The following is a 24,573-nucleotide window of genomic DNA, read 5'->3' as shown; positions in this document are numbered from 1 at the left end:
TATATTCATGCGATAAATTGCAGGGACTGTCTAATGTAGAGCTGGGTGCATATTAGATGCCCCAAATTTACAGAATTAGACAGTACTAAATTCTCATACAGTGTAGATCTTCCCCCCCCCCCAAATATTTAGGAAATTTCATGTTTGCAATTTTAATCTATGTGTTCATTGTAGAAAAATATTTATCAAGAATAAATTCATCAATTTCAACTATAGATATATGTAGTTATAAATAACAGGGTTATTCTAGAAAAAATTTTGAGAAGGAATTCTCCTCTGAAAAACATTTTTGTTTTTATATAAATCTTTCAGTGCTTTTGCTTATTTGTGTATTAATTTTCAGGGAAAAAACACTGAATAGGACATGAGACAGTGGTAAGAACACAGAGAAGTAAATTGCTGTGATTAAAAAAATGAAAATTCTTTTTTCAAGTTGTTTATTATCCAGGGGGTAGAAAAACACTTCTTATAATCCATGTCATAAATTTTATGTTATTGCCTGATCTCTTTGTAAGTCATCTGCAGAACTGTCAGTTGTATTATGATCATTTTATATATAGTTAATTACAGTAAATTAATAAATATAAATCTAGACAATTTGGCAAACTATTTGCTCACATCCTGTCCAACATTTAATTAATGACTGAAATTAAAATGGTATAAAAATAATTTATGTTAATGACATACAGTTAGGATAAAGAGATAACAATTGAGATTGTTCAGTCAAATTTATCAAAATCTTTTGAATTTTAACAGTTGTTGACACTATTGGATTAAATCTAGTAGAGATGAATATAACACCATTTTTAAAAACCATTAAAATGCTGGATTGGGAATTCATTATTTAGAAGCAGTTCAAGTGGAAAATATGATATGTTATTTATAGTTGACACAAAAGTCTCAGTTCTGGTTAATGGCTTGACAGGGCATATCTGTACTGTGTTTATTGGCGGACACAATAAAAGTTCTACTACATGGTGAGATGACGATAAGAAACTGTATTCATTTATGGATATTAAACTGTGATAGAGTGGTAGAAGTCTAGGGGAAAGGAAGGAATTAAATTTTTTAATGTATGTGATAGAAGAATATTTGCTCTCTTGAACATACACTTTCCTATTTCAAATAGGTGTAGATTATAGAGTGAGTGATTTGTGTCCAATAGAAAAAAAAACTTTGTATCACTATTGCCCTCTAGCACACACTGTGATGTAGCGAGTTCTCTGTCCTTGGATGTTTCAGTTCCGTTCAGTTCAGTTGCTCAGTCGTGTCCGACTCTTTGCGACCCCATGAATCATAGCACGCCAGGCCTCCCTGTCCATCACCAACTCTCGGAGTTCACTCAGACTCACGTCCATCGAGTCCGTGATGCCATCCAGCCATCTCATCCTCTATCGTCCCCTTCTCCTCCTGCTCCCAATCCCTCCCAGCATCAAAGTCTTTTCCAATGAGTCAACTCTGCGCATGAGGTAGCCGAAGTACTGGAGCTTCAGCTTTAGCATCATTCCTTCCAAAGAAATCCCAGGGCTGATCTCCTTCAGAATGGACTGGTTGGATCTCCTTGCAGTCCAAGGGACTCTCAAGAGTCTTCTCCAACACCACTGTTCAAAAGCATCAATTCTTCGGTGCTCAGCTTTTTAACGGTCCAACTCTCACATCCATACATGACCACAGGGAAAACCATAGCCTTGACTAGATGGACATTTGTTGGCAAAGTAATGTCTCTGCTTTTCAATATACTATCTAGGTTGGTCAAAACTTTCCTTCCAAGGAGCAAGCATCTTTCAATATCATGGCTGCAGTCACCATCTGCAGTGATTTTGAAGCCCCCCAAAATAAAGTCTGACACTGTTTCCCCACCTATTTCCCATGAAGTGATGGGACTGGATGCCATGATCTTCGTCTTCTGAATGTTGAGCTTTAAGCCAACTTTTTCACTCTCCACTTTTACTTTCATCAAGAGGCTTTTTAGTTCCTCTTCCCTTTCTGCCATAAGGGTGGTGTCATCTGCATATCTGAGGTTATTGATATTTCTCCCAGCAATCTTGATTCCAGCTTCTGCTTCTTCCAGCCCAGTGTTTCTCATGATGTACTCTGCATATAAGTTAAATAAGCAGGGTGACAATATACAGCCTTGACGTACTCCTTTGCCTATTCGGAACCAGTCTGTTGTTCCATGTCCAGTTCTAACTGTTGCTTCCTGACCTGCATATAGGTTTCTCAAGAGGCAGTTTTGTGTAATTGCGATAGATTTTTGAATACTAGAATTTCTGCTGACACACTTATGCCTGTTTTGTATTCTTCAGATCAATTTTAGTTATTATTATAATAGAAATGGTTAATCCAGTAATCAGGGTTTTTTTTTTAATCAACATTGTTAATTGCCCATAGCCCAATAAAAAATGTTTTGGGTGTTAAAAAATATTTCAAAGAAATCAAAATTACTCAAATGGCAGAGTTCTTGTTTGTCCTGAGCTCTGACTTAAAGCAGGTAGTACTTGACTGCTTATGACAACCCACTGTCTTTATAGCTCCGTTTGCCACCTGTCAAACATTATTATAACAATATATATATCCCCTTTATAGCACAATTTTACATGACATATAAAAGTTTGGCAGAAATTAGGCAAACAGCCACTGGTTTAACCTCACAGTGGCTAATGTCTAGATGGTTTTCACATCAGTATTATCTGGTATCCACTGAATTAGTTTAATTGGGCTAACATAACCAAATACCACAGATTGGTGGCTTAAACAACAGAAATTTACTTTCTTAAAGGTCTGGAATCTAGAAAACAAAGTGTCAGCATTGTTGGTTTCTTCACCTTGACTTGCAGGTAGCTTCTTTCTCTGGGTGCACACATGGTCTTCCTTGTGCATGAATACGTCCCAGTTTTCTCTGTGTTCCAAATTTTCTCTTCTGTAAGGACACTGGTGTTACTGGATTAAGGCCTACCCTGATGTCCTTATTTTATCTTAATTACCTCTCTTAAGACCCGATCTACAATTACAGTCACATTCTGAAGTAGGGTGGTTTAGGGCTTCAACAAAAGAATTTGGGGGAATACAATTCATCCAATAGTAGCAATTAATGTAGTTTTTTTTTTTCATTTTCCTCTGATTCTGAACTATTTGAATTCAGCATTGCTTTGTTAAAAAATGCAGGGCTTAGAAGTGCATCCAGCATGTAAGAGTAGCCTGGCCAGTGTGTTGTGTCTAAGTGAAGTGAGGTGAAAGTCACTAAGTCATGTCCAACTGTTTGTGACCCCATGGACTACAGCCCACCAGGCTCCTGTCCATGGGATTTCCCAGGCAAGAATTCTAGAGTGGGTTGCCATTTCCTTCTCCAGTGTATGTCTTTGTCTATATGTCTAAACATTTAAGAATCACTAATAATCAGTGTTCTTCATCCTGAGGCCTGGTGATTCTTTCTACCTATTATACTCTTTCATAACCTTTATATATAGTATCACTAAGTCTTCTTTCTTCTCTTCAAACATCCCTGGGTTTTGGATTTTCTTTTCATGCTTTTCATTGTCTTTATCGTGACCATTATTTTGACAGCATTGATTCCTCAACTCGTTTCCCTGTTACCTAAAATTACCTATTTTTCCCAGCTCCTGTTTTGCTATCAGACTCATTCTTTCTTAAATCAAAACCTTTCGTGTTTTTCTCCTTTGAAAATTGTCCAGTAATTTCCTGTCACCTTGATGTGTCCCACATTATTCTGAATGCACACTTTTCTTAATGTAACTCCATTCTCCATGTGAAATCACATTCCTCCTTATTTCCTGACATGGATTCTCAACTCTGGACAGTGGGTCTCACTATCACCACATATTTAGTATTTCATCAGCAATCCTATGTTCATGGGGCCCCGTAATCTTTCTCTGCTTGATCTTTAAGGATCAGTTTTTTGTGCATCCACAATATCTTTTCCATAGGGAGTTCCATTGTTTGTTGACTTTTTCCTTTCACATACTCCTCTATCACTTAGAGCTGGTGGCTATTTATTTGCTTCTATATGTTAATACTTTACTTACTCATATTTGTATATTATTCTTCTCATCATGAAAAAGAGGGTAACCATTTCCCATAAATTCCTTCTTGACTCCATAATAGTGACTCTCTTTATTTTCAAATGAGTAAGATGTTCATTTGTCTTCAAACAATTCTAAAATAGCTTAACAGAAAACAAAAATGTAGATGAACAACAAAATCCAAGATTATTTTAAGACTATGCTTAATTTATTTCAAAAATACTTTCTTTACTCTTTAGAAACACTGAGTGCTTAAAATAACTATAATTTTATTTCCCTATAATCCTAAATAATTTAATTACAGATACAACATTAACGTATTGTCGAAGAAGTAAGACATAGTGTTGACTATGCTTAATCATCTACTGAGTAATCTCACTCTGTTTTCTCCTTTTTTAAAAAAATAACAGAACAAGTTTACAATATGGAATTATGTGCTTAAAAAGGTTGAATTATGACAGAAAAGAACTAGAAAGAAGACGAGAAGCAAGCCAACATGAAATAAAAGGTACTATGTCTTTCTTTCATACCAAATCATAAGTCTTTCTTTGGGGGGGATTATTCGTTTTCATTTTTATGAACATAAAATGTTGTATGCATTACAACTGTCATTAAATAACATAAATATTCAACTAGAAGTATCATCATCATTTGTTTTTCATAACTTTTCTGATTAAAACTCAGAAAGGGATATCATCACTATATAAGATAGATATCCCATTGGGGGCATATTTTTTATTTTCTGAATTGAGTCTATTCCTCTGAACCTATTAATTATACATTCTGTTTATCCTACAGATGCCTCCACATAGCTATTTTTGTCAAACTTTTAATAGAACCTTCTCATTATGATTCAGAGAAACATGGTATATAATTTATTTATAGCAGTTCATCTTTGACTTATATCATTTGATTTTATTTCAGTGCCCAGAGATTTTATTTCTGTAAGACATATAAATTATATAGGAATTTTTATATAGAAGTTACAGAGGGATTTTTCCCCTATGAGACTAGTTCACTAATAATTTTAACTAGAAATGATTTTAGAAAGATTACTGGCTGCTGCAACTATATTTCTATGAAAATATTTGATTTGAATTATAAGAAAAGACTGTAACAGACTTATTAGAAAAGTACTGTATTTAGTAATTGACCTTTAAACATTGAGATATACCTTAGTATACAGAGGAAAGAACATGTTTAAAAAGAACAACATGTTAGGTCTTACACTTGTTAGAGACTACTTTATTTTTATTACTGTTGTTGTTAAAGGAAATTTTAATGACTTGATGTAAGATAAAAGTTATCTATAGGACTTTGGGGCAGGGGGGAATCATGTCCTTTTATGTCCATTTTTAATGGAAAAAAGGCTCAAAATATTTTTTTAAAATTAGTATAAGCAAAATGAACTCCGTATAAGTTATTATTTGTTTGCTATTTCCTGGGAGTTTATTTTTAGAAGCATTTCATTGAATTCAGTAAATGTAACTAATTGTTAAAAGTTAGGCATGAGTTTGTTGTTATTTTCACTGCCTTTAGGGCTTAGATATGAAAACAGTATGTATTACATGTTATCTATCTTCCCCATATTAAAGTTTAGTACTGTTTTATTTTTTAAGATGTTAGACTTATGTAGTTTTCATTTATGATGAGCATTGTCAGAAATTACTTTTACCTTTGGCAGTTCTTGGACAGTACATTAGTTATAGTAGAATGGGTCTGAATGCCTGTGAAGGTGATTGATTAAAAATGCTTTTCGATAAATGGTTCATTGGAGACTAGACAGACACAATGGATTTCTTGTAACACTTCATTTGACTCATTGCTTAGGAGCAAGAAAGTGTTTTTCCATTATCAAAATTGAGTTGTTTGATTTCACTTTGTTTTGGGGACCCAGGAAATTGCAAGCTATCTTTAGACCACTGCTGTTCAGTTGAATTGAAATTTGGGGATTAATTGGCCAAGAAAGACCTCAAAAGGAAGTCTGTGCTCAAAAGATGCTTTCGCACACAAATAGACTTTACCATGGGACATGCCTTTCTGGTTTTCTTTTTGAAGTACTTTTTTCAAATTAGATTTTATTATGCTTGGTTTTACCATGGAATGCTTCAGATATAGACGTTTTTGGCACTACATCAAATATTATATTAGTACTTGGCAATTGTAAGCATAACTCTGAGAAAAACTGCCATGATTCACCATGATTATACACAGGCAACTCCATGTGTGATGTAGCTGTGAGATCATAAAAATAGCCCGTTTCCTATGACTGATCTGATGACATTTACAGGAATAACTCTCAACTGTGACTAGGGATCTCTGTTATTATCTGAAGTATTAATTAACCTTGACCTTAATAAACAGCTTTCTGAAGTGAAGAGACCATGTGCATATCAGGGATCTACAAGCATTTAATTTGTTGCTAGGAAACCATCAACACTGATCTCTAGCCATTTATTGTTTAGGTCGAGAGGATCCTTACAAAGTTTTAAAGTCAGAGCGTAAGTTTTGCTTCAAAACAGATTTGTAGAATGGGATCTAATTTACAAAATGAAAAAAAAAGAAACTATGATGTTCTGAAGAAGAGAATTTGGGATTAGTATCTTATTTACCTTCAGCCTGTAAATAAATGGATTATTTTATGTTTATTATTTCATAAACAGCTACAGTTATGTTAATGGAATTTTTGATAGATATATTTATAGAAATATGGTAACTATATATGTCATAGACTAACAAAACATAAACCCAGCTCTAGAAAAGAATGCTTTCTATTTACAAATTTGTTTAGCATAAAGAGAACTCGATATTTTTGTTGAACTGTTGTGCCATTAGTAAAAATAATTACAGAACTGTTACTGCCAATCATACATACCTACCCAACTTTTGAAGTACAGTGTGGTATAATCAGTAGATAGGACTACAGTAACTGATTAAATGTAACCAAAATATAATGCCACCAACTTACATCCTGTTTTCTGAGATCTAACACCTCAATGGAAAAAGTTAACTAACACAGAGGAACACATATACTTTAGGACTGACCCAGGGAGACCCAGTGAATATACATAATATAAAATGTCCTTAGATAGTAAAGATTATTACTGAAGTCCTTTGCTTTGCTGAAGACATGGGGAAAGAGCGAGCTAGAATTCTGAGACAATAAACATCCTTTTTCCTGAAGAAATTCATTCTGCCTGGGCTGAAGCAAGATATAGTAAAGTGATGCTGAAAAGTGGGCATTTTGAGTCTTTCCTCACATCTTTCTCATTAAACCAAATCCAAGAGACTCTTAGGGGCTTTGTTTTGAAGACTGTTTGCTTGAACACTGTTCAAGCCACAATAGGAGTTAAGTAGAGGTATGTGAAGTAGATATGCCTTCCAGATTCATACGCAAATACTTTACCATCACCGTGGATTGGCAGAGACAAACTAATCTGAGGAATTTCTACTTCTGACTATAAATGGAATACATTCAATCAGATCAACCTTCAACCAAGAACAAGTAGAAAAACTAGGTCAATCAAGAAATAGCTGTTTGAAGGCAGCAGGAAGCAACTAAGACACCCAAGCCTTAAGAGGCCATGAAATAGAGAAATGTGTTGAGAGGTAAACCTGTAGCACTGGGTGTTTTAAATTGTGAGAGTGGGTATTTATTTAGCAATATCTGCTAACATTAAGTGCATGTATATAACACGACATCAGTTCTATCATTTGCTACTCAATAGCTATATATATATTCACAATATACACCAAAATACATAAATAAGTGTTCAAGGCAGCACTATTCTTAACCCACAGGAGAATCCACATGTCCATCAACAGTCGAGTGGGTCCATCGTGGCAGAATCATACAATGGGATATTAATAGCAATGAAAATAACCATAGCATGGGTGGAAGACACAGACACAAAAATACATGTTGCATGGTTTCGTTTATAAAAAGCTAGGAGATCAGACAAATCTAATCTGTGGTGAGAATAGTCAGAATATTGGTTACCGTTGGAGTGAGGATAGAGACTGAGAAAGCACATGAAGGCCTGGTGCTGAGGTATCACTCTACTGCTTTAATAGTATACAAGAAATCCTAAATTTGGTTATTAATGTATTATACAAATTAGCATAATGTTTCTGAAATTAATGTATAAAAACCCCCCCACACACACACATTAAGAAGAAAATAATATTAAGATTTTTGCAGATAATTCGGGATATAAGCAGTTGAAGAATATTTCTCAAAGTATTCTTTATAGTTTTTGTGGATAAGGTATCAATTTCACTCAGAAAGAAAAAAAATAAAAGTAAGTAAGGAAAACATTTTTACTGTAATAGTAAACTATGGGCTTCATTTCCCTTTCTACAGGATTGAGAAAAACATTTTTTGTTTTCCTCATTTCCCCTAAGTTCTTAAAATATCTTTCTTTTCAATGAAACATTCTGGTACTTTTATTGGATGTATTTCTGTCACTTATAATGAAAGAAAATGAGGAAAAAGTGATAAAACTTTTGATATGTTTTGATACTTTGATATGTTTTGGTCCAAATAAAGGTGTACCTAATATTTTTCTCTGAAGGTTTTAGTTTTAGAAAATAAAATTCAAAGTATTTTGTACCTCAGTAAAATACTGTTTTTCAACCTAAAAGGAAAAAAAAAAATTATGACGAGAGTCATTGATTTTTAGATTAATATGTAATTGAGAAATAGTGGGTTGACAAAATAGTAGGGTAAGTATTAAACTATTCAATGTCTGTTCTATCTTATTCTGACTTATTGCTTCAGATGAAAAAAAGTTTCTTCTAGTATATAAGTAATAATTAGGGAGTAGTTTGAAAACCACTCTGATGAAGAACCATATTAAACTTTCATCTTGCTCTCTTGACAGAAGAGCTGTATATTGACACAAATAAGAAATGTCCTCAGTTCAGTAAATTCAGTCATTCAGTCATGTCCGATTCTTTGCGAACCGCTGGACTGCAGCACGCCAGGCTTCCCTGTCCATCACCAACTCCTGGAGCATACTCAAACTCCTGTCCATCAAGTCAGTGATGCTATCCAACCATCTCATCCTTTGTCATCCCCTTCTCCTCCTGCCTTCAATTTTCCCAGCATCAAGGTCTTTTCTAATGAGTCAGTTTTCACATCAGGTGGCCAAAGTATTGGTGTTTCAGCTTTAGCATCAGTCCTTCCAGTGAATATTCTGGACTGATTTCCTTTAGGATAGACTGGATCTCCTTGCAGTCCAAGGGACTCTCAAGAGTCTTCTCCAACACCACAGTTCAAAAGCATCAATTTTTGGTGCTCAGCTTTCTTTATAGTCCAACTCACATCCATACATGACTATTTGAAAAACCATAGCTTTGACTTTGTTGACCTTTATTGGCAAAGTACTGTCTCTGCTTTTGAATATGCTGTCTAGCTTGGTCACAGTTTTTCTTCCAAGGAGCAAGCGTCTTTTAATTTCATGGCTGCAATCACCATCTGCAGTGATTCTGGAGCCCCCCAAAATAAAGTCTGACACTGTTTCCACTGTTTCCCCATCTATTTCCCATGAAGTGATGGGACCAGATGCCTTGATCTGTTTTCTGAATGTTGAGTTTTAATCCAATGTTTTCAATCTCCTCTTTCACTTTCATCAAGAGGCTCTTTAGTTCTTCTTCACTTTCTGCCATAAGGGTGGTATCATCTGCATATCTGAGGTTATTGATATTTCTCCTGGTAATATTGATCCCAGCTTGTGCTTCCTCCAGCCTGGCCTTTCTCATGATGTACTCTGCATAAAAGTTAAATAAGTAGAGTGACAGTATGCAGCCTTGATGTACTTCCTTCCCCATTTGGAACTAGTCTGTTGTTCCATGTCCAGTTCTAACTGTTGCTGCCTGACCTGCATACAGATTTCTCAAGAAGAATCTCTGGAAGAATGGTCCACAGTTTGTTGTGATCCACATAGTCAAAGTCTTTGGCATACTCAATAAAGCAGAAGATGTTTTTCTGGAATTCTCTTGCTTTTTAGATGATCCAGTGGATGTTGGCAATTTGATTTCTGGTTCCTCTGCCTTCTCTAAATCCAGCTTGAACATCTGGAAGTTCACAGTTCACATGCTGTTGAAGTCTGACTTGGAGAATTTTGAGCATTACTTTGCTAGAGTGTGAGATGAGTGCAATTGTGCAGTAGTTTGAATTCTTTGGCATTGCCTTTCTTTGGGATTGGAATGAAAATTGACCTTTTCCAGACTTGAGGTCAATGCTGAGTTTTCCAAATTTGCTGGCATATTGAGTGCAGCACTTTCACAGATTCACCTTTTAGGATTTGAAATAGCTCAACTGGAATTCTATCACCTCCACTAGCTATGTTCATAGTGATGTTTCCTAAGGCCCACTTGACTTTGCAATCCAGGTTGTCTGGCTCTAGGTGAGTGATCACACCATTATGGTTATCTGGGTCATAAAGATCTTTTTTGTATAGTTCTGTGTATTCTTGCCACCTCTTCTTAATAATGAGTGTAGCAGTGTGTGTATGGGACTTTTGGAAGGAGGTCACCATTATCTTCACTACCTCCACCATAGTGTGGCCTCAGGTCAAACAACAGGGAGGAAACACAGCCCCGCCCATCAACAGAAAATTGGATTAAAGATTTACTGAGCATGGCCATGCCCATCAGAACAAGAGCCAGTTTCCCCCTCAGTCTCTCCCATCAGGAAGCTTCCATAAGCCTCTTATTCTTCTCTATCAGAGAGCAGACATACTGAAAACCACAATCACGGAAAACTAACCAATCTGATCACATGGACCACAGCCTTGTTTAACTCAATGAAACTATGAGCCATGCCGTGTAGGGCCACCTAAAACGGATGGGTCATGATGGAGAGTTCTGACAAAATGTGGTCCACTGGAGAAGGGAATGGCAAACCACTTCAGTATTCTTGCCTTGAGAACCCCATGAACAGTATGAAAAGGCAAAACGATAGGATACTGAAAGATGAACTCTCCAGGTCAGTTGGTGCCCAGTATGCTACTGGAGATCAGTGAAGAAATAACTCCAGAAAGAATGAAGAGACAGAGCCCAAGCAAAAACAACACCCAGTTGTGAATGTAACTGCTGATGGAAGTAAAGTCTGATGCTGTGAAGAGCAATATTGCCTAGGAACCTGGATGTTATGTTCATGAATCAAGGCAAATTGTAAGTGCTCAAACAGGAGATGGCAAGAGTGAACATCGACATTTTAGGAATCAGTGAACTAAAATGGACTGGAATGGACTAATTTAACTCAGATGATCAGGAAATGTCCCCATCTGGTGGTAAAAGCACTGAACTTCAGACAAGACCCCTAGAGAATGAAAACAAGAAATGCTTTGAGACATTATGTTCCATGTGATGGAAATGCTCTCATTTCAGTGATAATAAGCACTCTTAAAATGACAAAATTTTTCTAGGCTAAAAGTGTAGTTATTTGAACAGTAAATACATGTAACACAAGGGTGCCCAGGTGCCTTAGGAAGTAGATAAAGAAGTCAGCATAAATGATGATCTGGCCAGACACCCTTGGCTCATTTTAGTTAGCAGTTTTTTTATTTATTATGCAAAATACCGAAGCCTAAAATATTGCACCTCTTTTCCTAGATGTGTTGGTGTGGAGCAATGATCGTGTTATTCGCTGGATACAAGCAATTGGACTTCGAGAATATGCAAATAATATTCTTGAAAGTGGTGTGCACGGCTCACTTATAGCCTTGGATGAGAACTTTGACTACAGCAGCTTAGCTTTATTACTGCAGATTCCAACACAGAACACCCAGGCAAGCCCCTCTGTGCCGTAGTTGTGCTGTGTCCTAGCTTATATGAGAGTGAATGTCACTCCATCATATCCAACTCTTTGCAGCCCCATGGACTATACAGTCCATGGAATTGTCCAGGCCAGAATAATGGAGTGGGTAGCCGTTCCCTTCTCCAGGGAATCTTCCCAATCTAGGGATCGAACCCAAGTCTCCCGCACTGCAGGCGGATTCTTTACCAGCTGAGCTACCACGGAAGCTGTATATAAGGATAAAGTAAATTTTTAGGAAAAAAAAACAAAAGTTGGCTGTGTATTCATGATTCTTAATGGGCGTTAGCTCAACCTTTGAAATATGTCACTGGGACTTTAATTTTAAGCTACTGGGATTTCTAGCCAAAACAAAATCATAAAATGAAGCAGCACAGGATTTAGAAGTTATGTGGTCCACCCTCCCACCTGAATGCCAGATTCCCCCAAGCAGTGTCCCTGACAGATGGCCTTTAGTCTCCGCCTCTCTGTGGGCCAGTCATTTCTATTCAGATGTCTGAATTAGATAGACAAGAGGCTTTGCTTTTTGCCATTGATTCCCAAGTCTGGGTAATTATTTGAATCACGGGAGCTCCTTAAAAATTTAAAAGAAAATCTTGCAATCTACATCACAGGCCTAAGAAATCAGATATCAAGAGAGAGGACACAGAAATCCTAATTATCTAGTTTCCCCGAGTGATGATCCTTGGTCAGATTTGAGAACTGTATTTGAGAACGGCATAGATTTGATAAAAGTACGGCAGTCTAACTTTACTTTCCAATTCATTTTTACATATTTCAAGGTTTACATCAAGGACTCTATTAGAAAAAGTAATAAGTGAGGTCAAACCCCTTTACCTCAGATGTTTATGTGAGGCTATATGTCTGCTGTCCACAGACTAAAGAAAATTGTCCTTCCTTGCGTTTATAGTTAAAATTTACAATGGCTTATATATGGAGGACAAAAAAAAAAAAAGACCCTTATAAATAAAACAAGGTATTAGGATATTTTCGGAGGTAAATATAATCGCTATGATTTTTTCAAATAAAATGTGACTTCAGTGACGGTAACTGTAATTGGATGTCAACAGGCAAGGCAGATTCTCGAAAGGGAATACAATAACCTCCTGGCTCTGGGAACCGAACGGCGGCTGGATGAAGTAAGTCCTTGTCTCTCGCTCCAAAGGGGCCTTAGTGCAAGCAAAATGGCTTTCAAGGACTACTGCTCAACTTAACCAGAGGCTTGTATAGACGCAGTCTAGAATTTCCTCCACTTAGATATTTGTTATCCATTTGATTTGGAAAAGAACTTTATGAATTCATGAGTATTATCATATCAGCAGTTAGAGACAGTAAGAAATAATTCAGAATCAGCCATTTTACATGAGTTGTAACAGCGAAATACCGTTGAGCAACATTTTTTAAATTATAAGTAGTGGTAACACTAGTCGTGATAAATTCAGCTTTTTAGTAAGGAATGTGCTTATTTCTAAATACCAGTTTATCTTCACAGGAAATTTTAGGATATTTAAAGAAACAGAAAACTTGCTTTCAATAAATGGGAAGCTTTATTTTAGATATCGTTATTGTGTTTTCCTTAAAACGTAAGTGTAACATTTTAACAGTCATAGGAGTTGAAAGCTATATTGAGTATCAGAATCTCTATGCATTGTATATGCATGTTTAAACGATTTGAAATAGTAAACAGGTAAGTAGCCTCCTGAGATGAAGGAATACAAGGGCCTTCATCACACTCTGTGCACTGATGAACTGTGGACTGTAACAGTCCTTTCGAGGTTTTCAGGGATCTTTCTGGAAGAAATGGGGAGGAAAAGCTGAGCATGAGGTGGAAAATACAGAGATGCAGAATTCCGTGTTGCAAAATGCAGGTGTTTCTAGGCTGTAAAGAGAAGCTGATTACAGTAGTTTTGTGAGTGAACCCAGCAATTCCTAAAATGGCACAGTAATACCACATTCAGATGGGCAGGGAACATGACCTTGGTTTTATAAAACTCAAGCTGTCCTTTGTGGAGGAGGTTAGAGGTAGATACGTTTTATGGTGTGAACCTCAGCTAGCTTCCTAAAATTCTTACTCCCGTCCAGTTAGGATAATAGTTACTATTTTTAAAAACCAGTTGATATTTAACTGACCTTAATTTTATAATTTGTTGGATAATCTTTTTAATCCTTATTCTTTTTTAAAAAAAATTATTTAAGTATAGCTAATCTACAATGTTGTGGTTTCTGGTGTATAATGAAGTGATTCAGTTCTATACCTATTCTTTTCATATTATTTTCCATTATGGTTTATTATAGGATATTGTATATAGTTTCCTGTGCTATATAGTAGGACCTTGCTGTTGATATATTTTGTACAAAATAGTTTGTATCTGCTTTAAATCTTGATTCTTAATTGTTGAAACAAAAAGATAGTCTACATAAACCCATACACACTTTTAAATACAATTATCCTTACTTAAAAGTTAGAAAAGGAATTTTAATAAAAAATTGTTAAAGATCTGTCATAGTGTTAGATTCTAAAACACAGACTGACCTGAAGCAGAGGTCTAGGCTGAGGTACACGCCTATGTGGGTTCTAGTGTTGCTTCTTGAAAATAACGGACAAGCTGAAAAGCCTAAATGGAACATGACTATCTGCCTTTCAAATATGCTGCCCCTTCTTCTTATTCTCAAGAGCAGCACGTGACTTTATCATCGAAACCCTCGTCTCTTGTTTTAGTGTTTTGTTTGTTGCTGTGCTTGATTTTGGTTTTCTTCTTTGAATGTGAACAAAAATATCTAAATAACTTAGCTAGAGCCAGAACAGACTTGTTTCTGAGAGAAACTGAGCATTCATATCCCACGGAAATAATCTCATGGGCTTCTGTAGATGCCACTGAGAGCATATCCTCAATTGAGATTAGAGAGCGTATCTTTTACTGTCCTCTCATGGAGACCTTGTTCTATGATGCTGTTGCTTACCGTTCTCATTAACTTTCTGTTACATGTTTCTAAGCACATGGTTTAAAGCACCTGGACTAGTGTACTTGTTTTCATTACATCAAATTATAACTCTGTACTGGCAGAGTGAGGACAAGAATTTCAGGCGTGGGTCAACCTGGAGAAGGCAGTTTCCTCCCCGTGAAGTACATGGAATCAGCATGATGCCCGGGTCCTCAGAAACACTGCCGGCTGGATTCAGGTTAACTACGACGTCTGGGCAGTCGAGGAAAATGGCAACGGATGGTACAGTGGTTTTGCATTTGTGCTTATAAAGTAAAACGCTTGCTTAGCAAGTGCTATCATTCTCTGATCTCGCACAGCTTTCTGAAATTGACTCTTTCCTTAAGTTGCTTTGCTTTGCTTGAAGTTTGCTTTGCTTTCATCAGACTATTCTCCTTTGTGAATTGCTAATGCATGAACTCACAGCACTTTATTCACATTTAAAAAATAATTTAAAGTTAAATCCTAAAAAGGACAATTTTGGCTAATGTCCACATCTAGGAAGAAAAACATCTGCATGATTTGTGTTTCTTTACTCTTCTATTCACCAAGTAAATAATTTGTTTAGAGTTTGGATTTGGACTAACTATCCTTAACAAATGGAAATGAAATCCACTGTTGCCCTACATGCTTGAATATTGCAAAGTTTTATATTTCATCTTAAAAACTTGGACTCATCAGATATTTTCATCTCTGACCAAGGCAGAAGGCCTTAAATAAACAAGCACAACCATGAGAAGAGAATTAAACAAACACAAAACCGACAGTAATTTCCCAATTAGTATTTCCTTCTGTGGACATTAGACTTGTGTTATGTATTTCACAAAGGGAAACAGCCATTCTGGAGGAGAGAGACAGCCCTGAAATTGTAGTCACAGAGTTTTGTCTGTTTGGTAGGCACTGAACGAAAAAGTCCCACTCTCTTTTACTGAGAAAACCACCTATAAATCACTATTTCTTTTTAAGATGGGAGCTATCATGGCCCTTAAAATTAGATCTAGTGTAAGCCGTGAGTTGGGTCTACATTTCTTCTAACGTGTTACTATAACAGATACAGTATCAAAATTCATGAGGAAGTTAAGATGATCAAAATGAGTGTAGAAGCTTTTCCCTGTCGGAGGGGAAGAAAATCCATCGTACTGAATTCTCCAAGAGCAATCTTTGCTTTAAAAACAGAAGCACCCAAGGGAACTGTTCCTATTAACAGACTTCATCTTAGGAGGAATACACAACTTGAAAGCTCAGTTGAATCACACTGGAATACATTTTCATTAGCAGCTTGGTCTCAAGAAAAGGAATATGAGTGGCTTCTGTCTGAGAGAAAGAAGATCTATTAATATGTCCAGATCCCTTTATGCAGGGAAAGTAAACCTTTCTCATCTGAAATTTTGTGCTCCATCACCTGAGTCCCTCTAAAGCCCTTTTCTCCGTTTGCAGTTGCTTCATCAAGACTGCAGAGGTTAGACAACTCCACTGTTCGCACATACTCATGTTGACAAGCCACTCAAAGGAGGCAGCACTGACTTGCTGTGAGTAGTTTTCGTTGGCTGACAAAAAACAAACCGCCAAAAGAGAAAAATGGAACCTACATAGACTAGTGAATATACACGATACTCCCTGGTATGGCCTAGCAGCACAGAAGTGAAAATAATAAGCCCTTTGAATTTCTAGAGAGTATAAAGGCCTCTTCATAATGTAACTCTTAATCTAGGATTTTCTATCACTGTCTGTCTGCTATGGTTTAAGGTCTGTCTCTTGGAGGCCTGTCACTATCTTATTTCACATCAATGCATTGCTACCACCCTGGCTTCGACTTTTAAGGAGCATTTTATGTTGATGCACATAGCATTTGATTGATGAGAGTCTGGCATTTATAGAATAAGACACTAGTAAGTGAGTACTTTATATAGGGGAAGCTGAAATAGACAAACAGTTATTCTTGTAGGTGTCCAGAGTCAAAACAGTATCAGAAACAGGCAAATGACTTGGAGGTGATTTCATATTTTAAAAAAAACAACAAAACTATAACTCAGAAAAATTGAACGTCTGGTATTTTTTTTTTCATCAATATGATTTATATCTGTTGAAATACATAGGAATTTTAAGTATCTCAGATGTACAGCATAGGGACAAAGTGAAATAACTTTATAACAATGGTGGACAGAATAGAAAACCGTGCTGTATAATCACTAAGATATAAGGTATTTGTACTTGGAGAAATACTAGTTGATGGAACCTACTTCCAAAATTTTATTAAAGAACAGTCTTTAGCAAAACTAAGTTTTCCTAGAATGTAAATGTCAAGGACATTTTTTTTAACCTACAACTCTACTAAAATAGTCTACCACGGACAATGGATCGATATTTTGGAAAAATGTTTTTTAGGGCAATATTTAGAAACAAATGCGTGCATAGGGGTGGGGAGAGGAACAGCTCATCTTGTGCTGTTTATTCATTGCCTTGAACTAAAAGCTCCACACGGTTTACTGATGGTCTTTGGGGCCTAATATAGGAGCTGGTACGCTGCCTTATTTGGGTCACTATTTGAAGCTGCTGATGATAAAACAAAAGCTTTCAGATAAAGAGATTTAATTTCAGAATGTAAAACCCTAACATTAAAAATTTAATGACAGTATCCAATTAATAATTTGGCTAAATGAGAGGTTTTCCAAAATACCACTTTTAATAGTTTCTACACATAATATAACAATTTACCAGGAGCTGAAAACATCACTAATTCACAAATGATTATTTAATATACTGAGTACTGCTTGCTTCTTAGCTCTTAACTGATGGGTAGAACTACTCTGTAACTATTTGCAGTCTGTATTTTGTGCATGGCATTCAGGTTCATATTTCCTAGCTTTTACCATCAAATGGGATAAACATATTTATTTCCAGTAAATTACTCTGGGTCAACCAATTTCTATTTTGAGGAACTATTAGCATTTTTGTCATTAACGTAATACAGAACATATTGGGTTGGCCAAAAAGTTCATTCTGCTTTTTCCATAAGATCTTATGTATACATGTGTATGTCTGCGTGCACTCTTTGTGGTTCCATAGACTGTAACCTTCCAGGCTCCTCTGTCCATGGAATTTTCCAGGCAAGGACACTGGAGCAGGCTGTCATTTTCCCCTACTCCAGGGGAACTGTAGTGACCCAGGGATAAGAAGCCCCTGTAAAACCTTATGGATGGAAAAACCTGAATGAACTTTTGGCCAATCCAATGTGAATATTTTTCTTGTGTTGGGATAGTAATTGTGATCTTTTCCTTATTATGACTGGAAAGAATCTGTGATGAGACATCACTGACCCAGATTCTTTATGTTCCTGATTATCACTATGTTTTTGTCACTATTACACAACGGTATCTTTTGAAAAGCATATAGCAGTTAGAAAACAGATCTATTCCATGCAATAGGTCAGCTCAGTGTATTAATGAGCAAGCCATACATTTTTCAAAAAGGACTGCTGACATTTTCTCTGAATACCTTTGCTTGTATTACTGCCATACTTTCCGTGAAGTTGAGCAAATCTTATTTTTGAAGCTTGCCTGCACAAAATTAGAGAGGAGCAAATATTAATTACATAGCCCCAAGATAATCCCCTGCTCATTATCTCTTAGGACAAAAGTGGGCAAGATGCATGGAAGCGCACCAGGAATAGGAGAGGGAGAGTTTCCAGTCTGGGGTCTTTCCGTAAACTAACGTTGTCCATTACACATTTTAGATGTCGTCTTTTCAGTCTACTCTACCTAAAGTGCACTACCATCTAAGAAGACAAGCCGTGAAAACCTTTGTGAAGACCGAATTCTAAGGAAATAACCACAAGTAATGGTTCACTAACTGAAATGTGATTTTGGGGGAGTCAGATATTAAGTTTGATTAGTTTACTGCAATTGTAAGAAAATGCTTAAGTCATTTGAATAATAGGCATCATCCACATCATAAATTCTGTACAACAGATGCTTTTATGAAATGGAGCCACTTGTTTTTCCATGTTTTATTGTAATATACTAGGCCTTTATGTATTACTGTGTATGTATTTCTTTTTAAATGTGTAAGTCTTATGTAAATGGATATAAATATGGTTTTTTAAAAAATAAAATATATGGTTCATGGAGTCTTGAGTGCAAACATTTGACAATTCCAAGTACTGTTTGTAATTTACCATTCCACCATTTTTACAGTTTTTGAATTGTAACAGTCAAATCGGTATGTTTCCTGGAAGCGTGCTTCATGCTTCCACATGGTTCTCCTTCAAGTCTGTCAATCCTTAAAGCTGAAAACCTGCCTCTGATCATGTAAAAAAGAATGATTTAACCTGGAACTGGAGCCAAAAATAGACCTTTAAAGGCAATCAGGGATGTCCTATATCTTTAGAAATAGCACTGTGATGGCTCGATCTCCTTTTCAATACAAAACAAAGCCAAACTGTTTACAAGAGTCAAAGCAATTATTTAAAAAAAAATAATTTATAAAGAAAAAACATTATCTTCTCTTGTTACCTGTGGACCAAGGAACAAAAAACTTCTTTACTAAGAACCCCACGTTCATCCAAATACCCTGCACGGCCAGCCAGCAGCAGCACTGTTCAGTGACTATCAACCACTGCAGAGTCTGAGGTCATCTCCACTGGAAAAACACAGAAATCCCCAGAAACCCTTCCTTTCTGTCAATGTAACAGGGCATTAGCCAGACGCATGTCTAATGTTATAAGCTTTTAGCCCAGAAGGCCTTGTCGGGACTTCCCTGAAGTCAGTCTTATCAGAGGAAATAACTGAAAGACAGAATGATTAACATATATAGTGTATAAAAGTATAGAAGAGTAATCTCTTCCCTGTGGCTTTATTTGGTGATGTTAACTGTTGTTTATTCTTTGTTTATATGGGAGATTTCAAAGTAAAATCTATTTAATAATCTCATTTATCTAACTGCTGATTTTCTGCTGCTTGATCTTATTAACAGCAAGACCTGTCATTAGTAATTCATTTTTTTTTTTTGTATTTAATTTGCTATGTTTGCACGTACATTACATTTGTTTGGATGTCGATTTTTGTTTAACAGACTCAGTCAAAAGGTAATGGTAACAGAAAACCTCTCCATTATCAATAAAAAAAAATACTTCCAGTTCTCTGTTTAAGCTTTGTTTTCTAGTCACATATAAAGATTTTACTCAAACTATAATGAAAATCATTCTTTATAGTGATTCTCAATCTAATATTTATCTACAAAAGTGAGGCTGCCACAAGAGGGTGCACTAAGCTTGCTTATGAAAGTGATTTTAAATTTTCTAAAAATGCTGCTTGATTGGAAACAACGGGTAAGAGCTTTTTCAGTTCATCTGAATATGGGGATCTTGACTTACAGAAATGAAGTTTAGCACAGAAATTATGGTGTCATAATAGCTAGACTTGTATCTACTGTTATGCACGACTTAATTGTGTAAGTTTTTCCCCTTTAGAGATCACCGAGCAAGACATTAATCATTTAGAATAGACTCTAACATACAGAGATACAAGAGATCCATTCAGTTCAGTTCATTTCAGTCGCTCAGTCATGTCCGACTACTTGTGACCTCATGAATCGAGATCCAGTTACTTACCTCAAAACCCATAAAATATTCTTCAGTGTATAGATCATTTGTGTCAGATTCTAAAGCCCAATTAACTGATTAAGCTTAGAACCTTGGTTTTCTTGCTTTTAACCACCATCATCATGAATCTTTATATTTTTAATAATCAGAACTTTTACAGGTATAATTTCCTATAAATAAAACTGCTTCTTAAATGTAAAACAGTTCTCATTTATATATACTTAGCACATTTTAAAAAGCAAACGATCTTCATTAATTGGCAAACACTTTTCTATAGATTTTAAAATATTTGCATTTTAATTTTTCTAATACTTTACAGTAAAAAAAATTCTATGAAATGACAAAAGAAGATCATACAGAATTTATTTCAGCAAATTACATTTTTAGTAACGTTATTAGTGTTATTTTTAAAGACACATTTAATCAAAGTATTTTAAATACTATCGTGTAAAAGTACCTTATAGTCAGTATTAAGATAGAAAATTCCTTTCTTTCCTTCAAAATTTAAGCAATCTGATGACTTGACTGTATCTTTCTTGCCCCACATTCAGTCTTGTGAGAATAACAGTACTTTCTCTGACCCTGCAAAGGAGATCAATTTCCTCAACCAGCTACAAGAAAACATTACTTGCCCCGTCTTGTCACTGTTTCCCAGTCCCACTCATCGGGAAAATAACTCAAGCCTGCTTGCTGAAGTGTCTTCTCCAGGGAAAATGTGCAAGAGGATCAAAGACAATCTTTACACAATTCTTGGATCTGCCTGAGCTTATACCTCACAAATGAACTGCTAAAGAATGTGCCATTTCAAATTAACTGAACATTAGATGAAAAACACGGCAATACATCTTAATGCTAAGACATTAAAAAGTGTATTATTTGTTAAGATTACAGTTGTGATAATAGATAAAATGTACCAAAGAGAAGAGACAGTTTAAGGAACTTAACAGCTTCAAATTATACATTGAATATATATCTAATCAGTTTAACTCAGGCTTCTAAAATAAAGGGAACAATTAGATGAATTGTTTTCAGGTGTAACAATCAAAAAGTCAATTTTAGCAAATAACAAATTACTTTGAGAAGCCATTTGTTTTATAGTCTACGATCCAAAGAATCCTAACATTTTCAGGATGTCTTCATACAATGTTAGCAATTTTTATGGAACAAACAAGTAAATAAGCTCACCTATTATCTCTCATATATATTTCTTCATGTGTTACCGGACTTTTATGTTAGGACAACTGCTCTTAAAATAAAGTTACTGATAGACTGAAAGATTGAGGAATACTTTGAGAACCATCAAAGACTCAATAGGTATGGCATTTTTTTTTTAGTTTGAATGTATTCTTTAATAACTGATACCATGTAGAACCCTAAGTAAACCAAATGTCTAATTATCTGTATATACTCTGGTTAACTGGCACAAAGACCCATTTCTAGTTATTTGTTAATGCTCAATAATTTTACACAAGTTTAAATAGAAAGATGTGCTCTGGATTTCAGTGAGTTATTTTAAAATTAGAGATTTCCCATAAAATCTGGAATTTTGGTTTCTCTTAAAACTCCTCCTGGTCTTTAGCATATATTAAAATGCAAAAAATTTTACATTTCTTCCTTAAGAGCTCTCCTTGACAGTTTACCCATTCCTATATCATTTCCTTTTTTCCAAAAGAAGTTGAGCTCATTACAAAGTATATAGTCAACTCTGAACCTGAAACAGTAAGAGGGGCTGCAAAGAGGCCTCATCTGCATGACAAAGATTGGATTAACTCTGTGCTCTCTACCTGGCCTGTGACCGCCCATGACTCAGTGACACAGGACTGGAGGGAGCTGGACCTCTATACCCAGTGTTCCGTCAGGATGTGTGAGGAGACAAATTCTCCTGCCTAGAAAATCATGTCTCAATGATTATCTGAAACTTCCCATTTCACCCATTTCATTTAAAATAACCAAGTCTGTGGGCATCTCAAGAATATTCAAAGATATTCAGAACTTCTGTAAGAAAATAATAACTGTTTTCTGACTTTAACTTGAGTTTTAGGTCTTGGATCAAAGCTGCAGAGTCCTAATTTCAGGAAGTGGCTTGATATTAGTGTCATTTTTTGGTGGGGGTAGGGGTTACAATTTATAAAAATCACACATTAGATATATTTTTCTTAAATGGAAGTTCTGGAAAATCTATCTAATAATGAGCATGATACAGGCAACTGGTAACAGTACTAATTAGGCTAATCAAACAGAAGGCACGGGTCTTATTAGTCTTCGAGTACATTTTTTTAGACTAAGCCCTACAATTTACATTTCAGTTTGCATATTATTTCTATTTTGATATTTATTTCTAGGAAGTAATTCTAAAAACTTACTCCAGTTAGAAAAGTGACTCAAAAAACAAGAAAAAGAGTCATGATGCCTGCTTCAGCATGACTTCTATGTGTTCAAAAATTCCAGGATCTTCAATTGTAGGAGATACCTGGAAAGAAGATTAGAGTCCGATGAAGGTGCTTTCATGAACCCCTTCCACTCTCTATACAATTGAGCAGTTCAATGCAGTTTTGTATTCCCTACTATCATATACATATGGAAAGGTTCAAAAATAGCAAACTTGAACTTAATATTTTAAAATGGCTTCCCTGGTGGCTTAGACAGTAAAGAATCTGCCTGCAAAGCAGGAAACCTGGGTTCAATCCCTGGGTCAGAAAGATCCCCTGAAGAAGGGCATGGTAACCCACTCCAGTATTCCTGCCTGGAGAATCCCATGGACAGAGGAGCCTGGTGAGCTACAGTCCATGCAGTGGTAAAGAGTCTGCATGACTGAGCGATTAACATTTTAACAGTAAAATAAACGGTTCAGTTGGCAAAGCGATCAGTCCTAGATGCACTGTACTTCCTCGCTCAGTCATGTCTGTTGTCAGTCCTAAATGGTACTTTTTTTTATCGGTCTTTCAATGAGCCTCCATAGAAAGATTTTTTTTTTTTTTTTGCTTTGCCCATACAACCACTCTTTATTGCTGTATCACTTTTTACAAGATTTTTATGATTAAAATTATGTATAATATGCATATATAATGTGCACACAAATTAAAAGAATGCATATGCTTGAATCAGCTTAAATACCCTAAAATAATTTTCACTCAAAGCAGGTAAGATAATGAGCATATATATCAAATTAGAACTGTTAAAATATCTATAGCCAGTCTCAAGTGTTTGCTTTCTCACTAACAGCCACTATGGACTGCAATGAAGCAAAATTTATCCTTAATTTAATAAGACTGAGTTTCCACAATTTGTTTGAAATTAACTGACATATTCATAATATTTTATTAAATAAGAAATATTTTAAATATTTTTATTTAAAAAATTAAAATAAAAATTTTTTTAATTAAAAAAACTAAATATTTCACGTACTGGTTCTTATAATCAAAGAATATGACCTTAATGTGTTTCCTCCAAAACCCTCATTCCTACAGAGAGAATGGCTATGCAATCTCCTCCTTAACATTAAAAAAAAGAGAAGTACTATTATGTATTTTTTAGGAATATAATTCATGATTGAGAACTATTTCAAGAGTTTTGTTGACACCAAAGAAATGGGGGAAAATATATCAGAACCAAGCACTAAACAACCTTGATAATTTACCTTATATGGCTTGCCATTGACAAGGGCAGACAGAGCTGAGCGGGGAATTTTGCCAGACCTGGTTTTGGGTAACTGTTTGACAAACACCGCTTTCCGAAAAGCAGCCACGGGGCCAATGCTCTGTCTAACGTGTTTCACAATTTCTTCTAAAACTTGTTCTTCTGTTGTATTTATATCTAGGGAGAAAGTTCAGATGGTAAGCTCTGAATTAACCTTAATCATTCAGGGCCCAAACAGTCAAGGAGGACAAAGACAGCTTACCTTTTTTCAACACGCAGAGGGCTAATGGGATATGACCTTTCAAAGAATCTTCCTTCCCAACAACAGCACAATCAGCCACAATACCAAGGGAAAGGATAGACTGTAATTTTAAAAAGCATTCATTTAGATATCTATACACATATATACGCAGTATATATAATTTCAACTAGGAAAAAAAGTACATGACAGAGAACTTAAAAACCCAGAGCTGCCTCTGTGAAAATGACTATCA

The 24,573-nt window shown here is 35.7% G+C and overlaps 2 protein-coding genes across 21 annotated transcripts in view; one reads left to right on the top strand and one right to left on the bottom strand.

The window, feature by feature from the left end:
• Nucleotides 1-19,977, top strand: part of PPFIA2 (PTPRF interacting protein alpha 2) — a 509,064-nt gene extending 489,087 nt beyond the window's left edge. For 15 of the 20 annotated variants that reach the window (XM_060412491.1, XM_060412496.1, XM_060412487.1 and 12 more), the window contains 6 exons: nt 4,451-4,548; nt 11,661-11,836; nt 12,933-13,001; nt 14,928-15,087; nt 16,282-16,373; nt 18,578-18,609. In XM_060412491.1, the coding sequence (XP_060268474.1) occupies nt 4,451-4,548; nt 11,661-11,836; nt 12,933-13,001; nt 14,928-15,087; nt 16,282-16,340 (562 nt within the window). In that variant the 3' untranslated portion in view covers nt 16,341-16,373; nt 18,578-18,609. Of the gene's footprint in view, nt 1-4,450; nt 4,549-11,660; nt 11,837-12,932; nt 13,002-14,927; nt 15,088-16,281; nt 16,374-18,577 lie in introns of all 20 variants that reach the window. The other 5 variants (XM_060412495.1, XM_060412493.1, XM_027967176.3 and 2 more) reach the window with 1 other exon arrangement.
• Nucleotides 19,978-20,710: 733 nt separating this feature from the next.
• Nucleotides 20,711-24,573, bottom strand: part of ACSS3 (acyl-CoA synthetase short chain family member 3) — a 173,753-nt gene continuing 169,890 nt past the window's right edge. Inside the window, exons 14-16 of the mRNA XM_015094557.4 lie at nt 24,342-24,441; nt 24,081-24,256; nt 20,711-22,913 (exon numbers count right to left, since the gene is read on the bottom strand). Coding sequence (XP_014950043.2) covers nt 22,845-22,913; nt 24,081-24,256; nt 24,342-24,441 — 345 coding nt within the window. The 3' untranslated portion in view covers nt 20,711-22,844. The remainder of the gene's footprint in view (nt 22,914-24,080; nt 24,257-24,341; nt 24,442-24,573) is intronic.

The sequence above is a fragment of the Ovis aries genome, chromosome 3, assembly GCF_016772045.2.
Source record: "Ovis aries strain OAR_USU_Benz2616 breed Rambouillet chromosome 3, ARS-UI_Ramb_v3.0, whole genome shotgun sequence".
In the NCBI taxonomy this organism is placed as follows: domain Eukaryota; kingdom Metazoa; phylum Chordata; class Mammalia; order Artiodactyla; family Bovidae; genus Ovis; species Ovis aries.
This window is presented reverse-complemented; position numbering and strand designations above follow the sequence as displayed.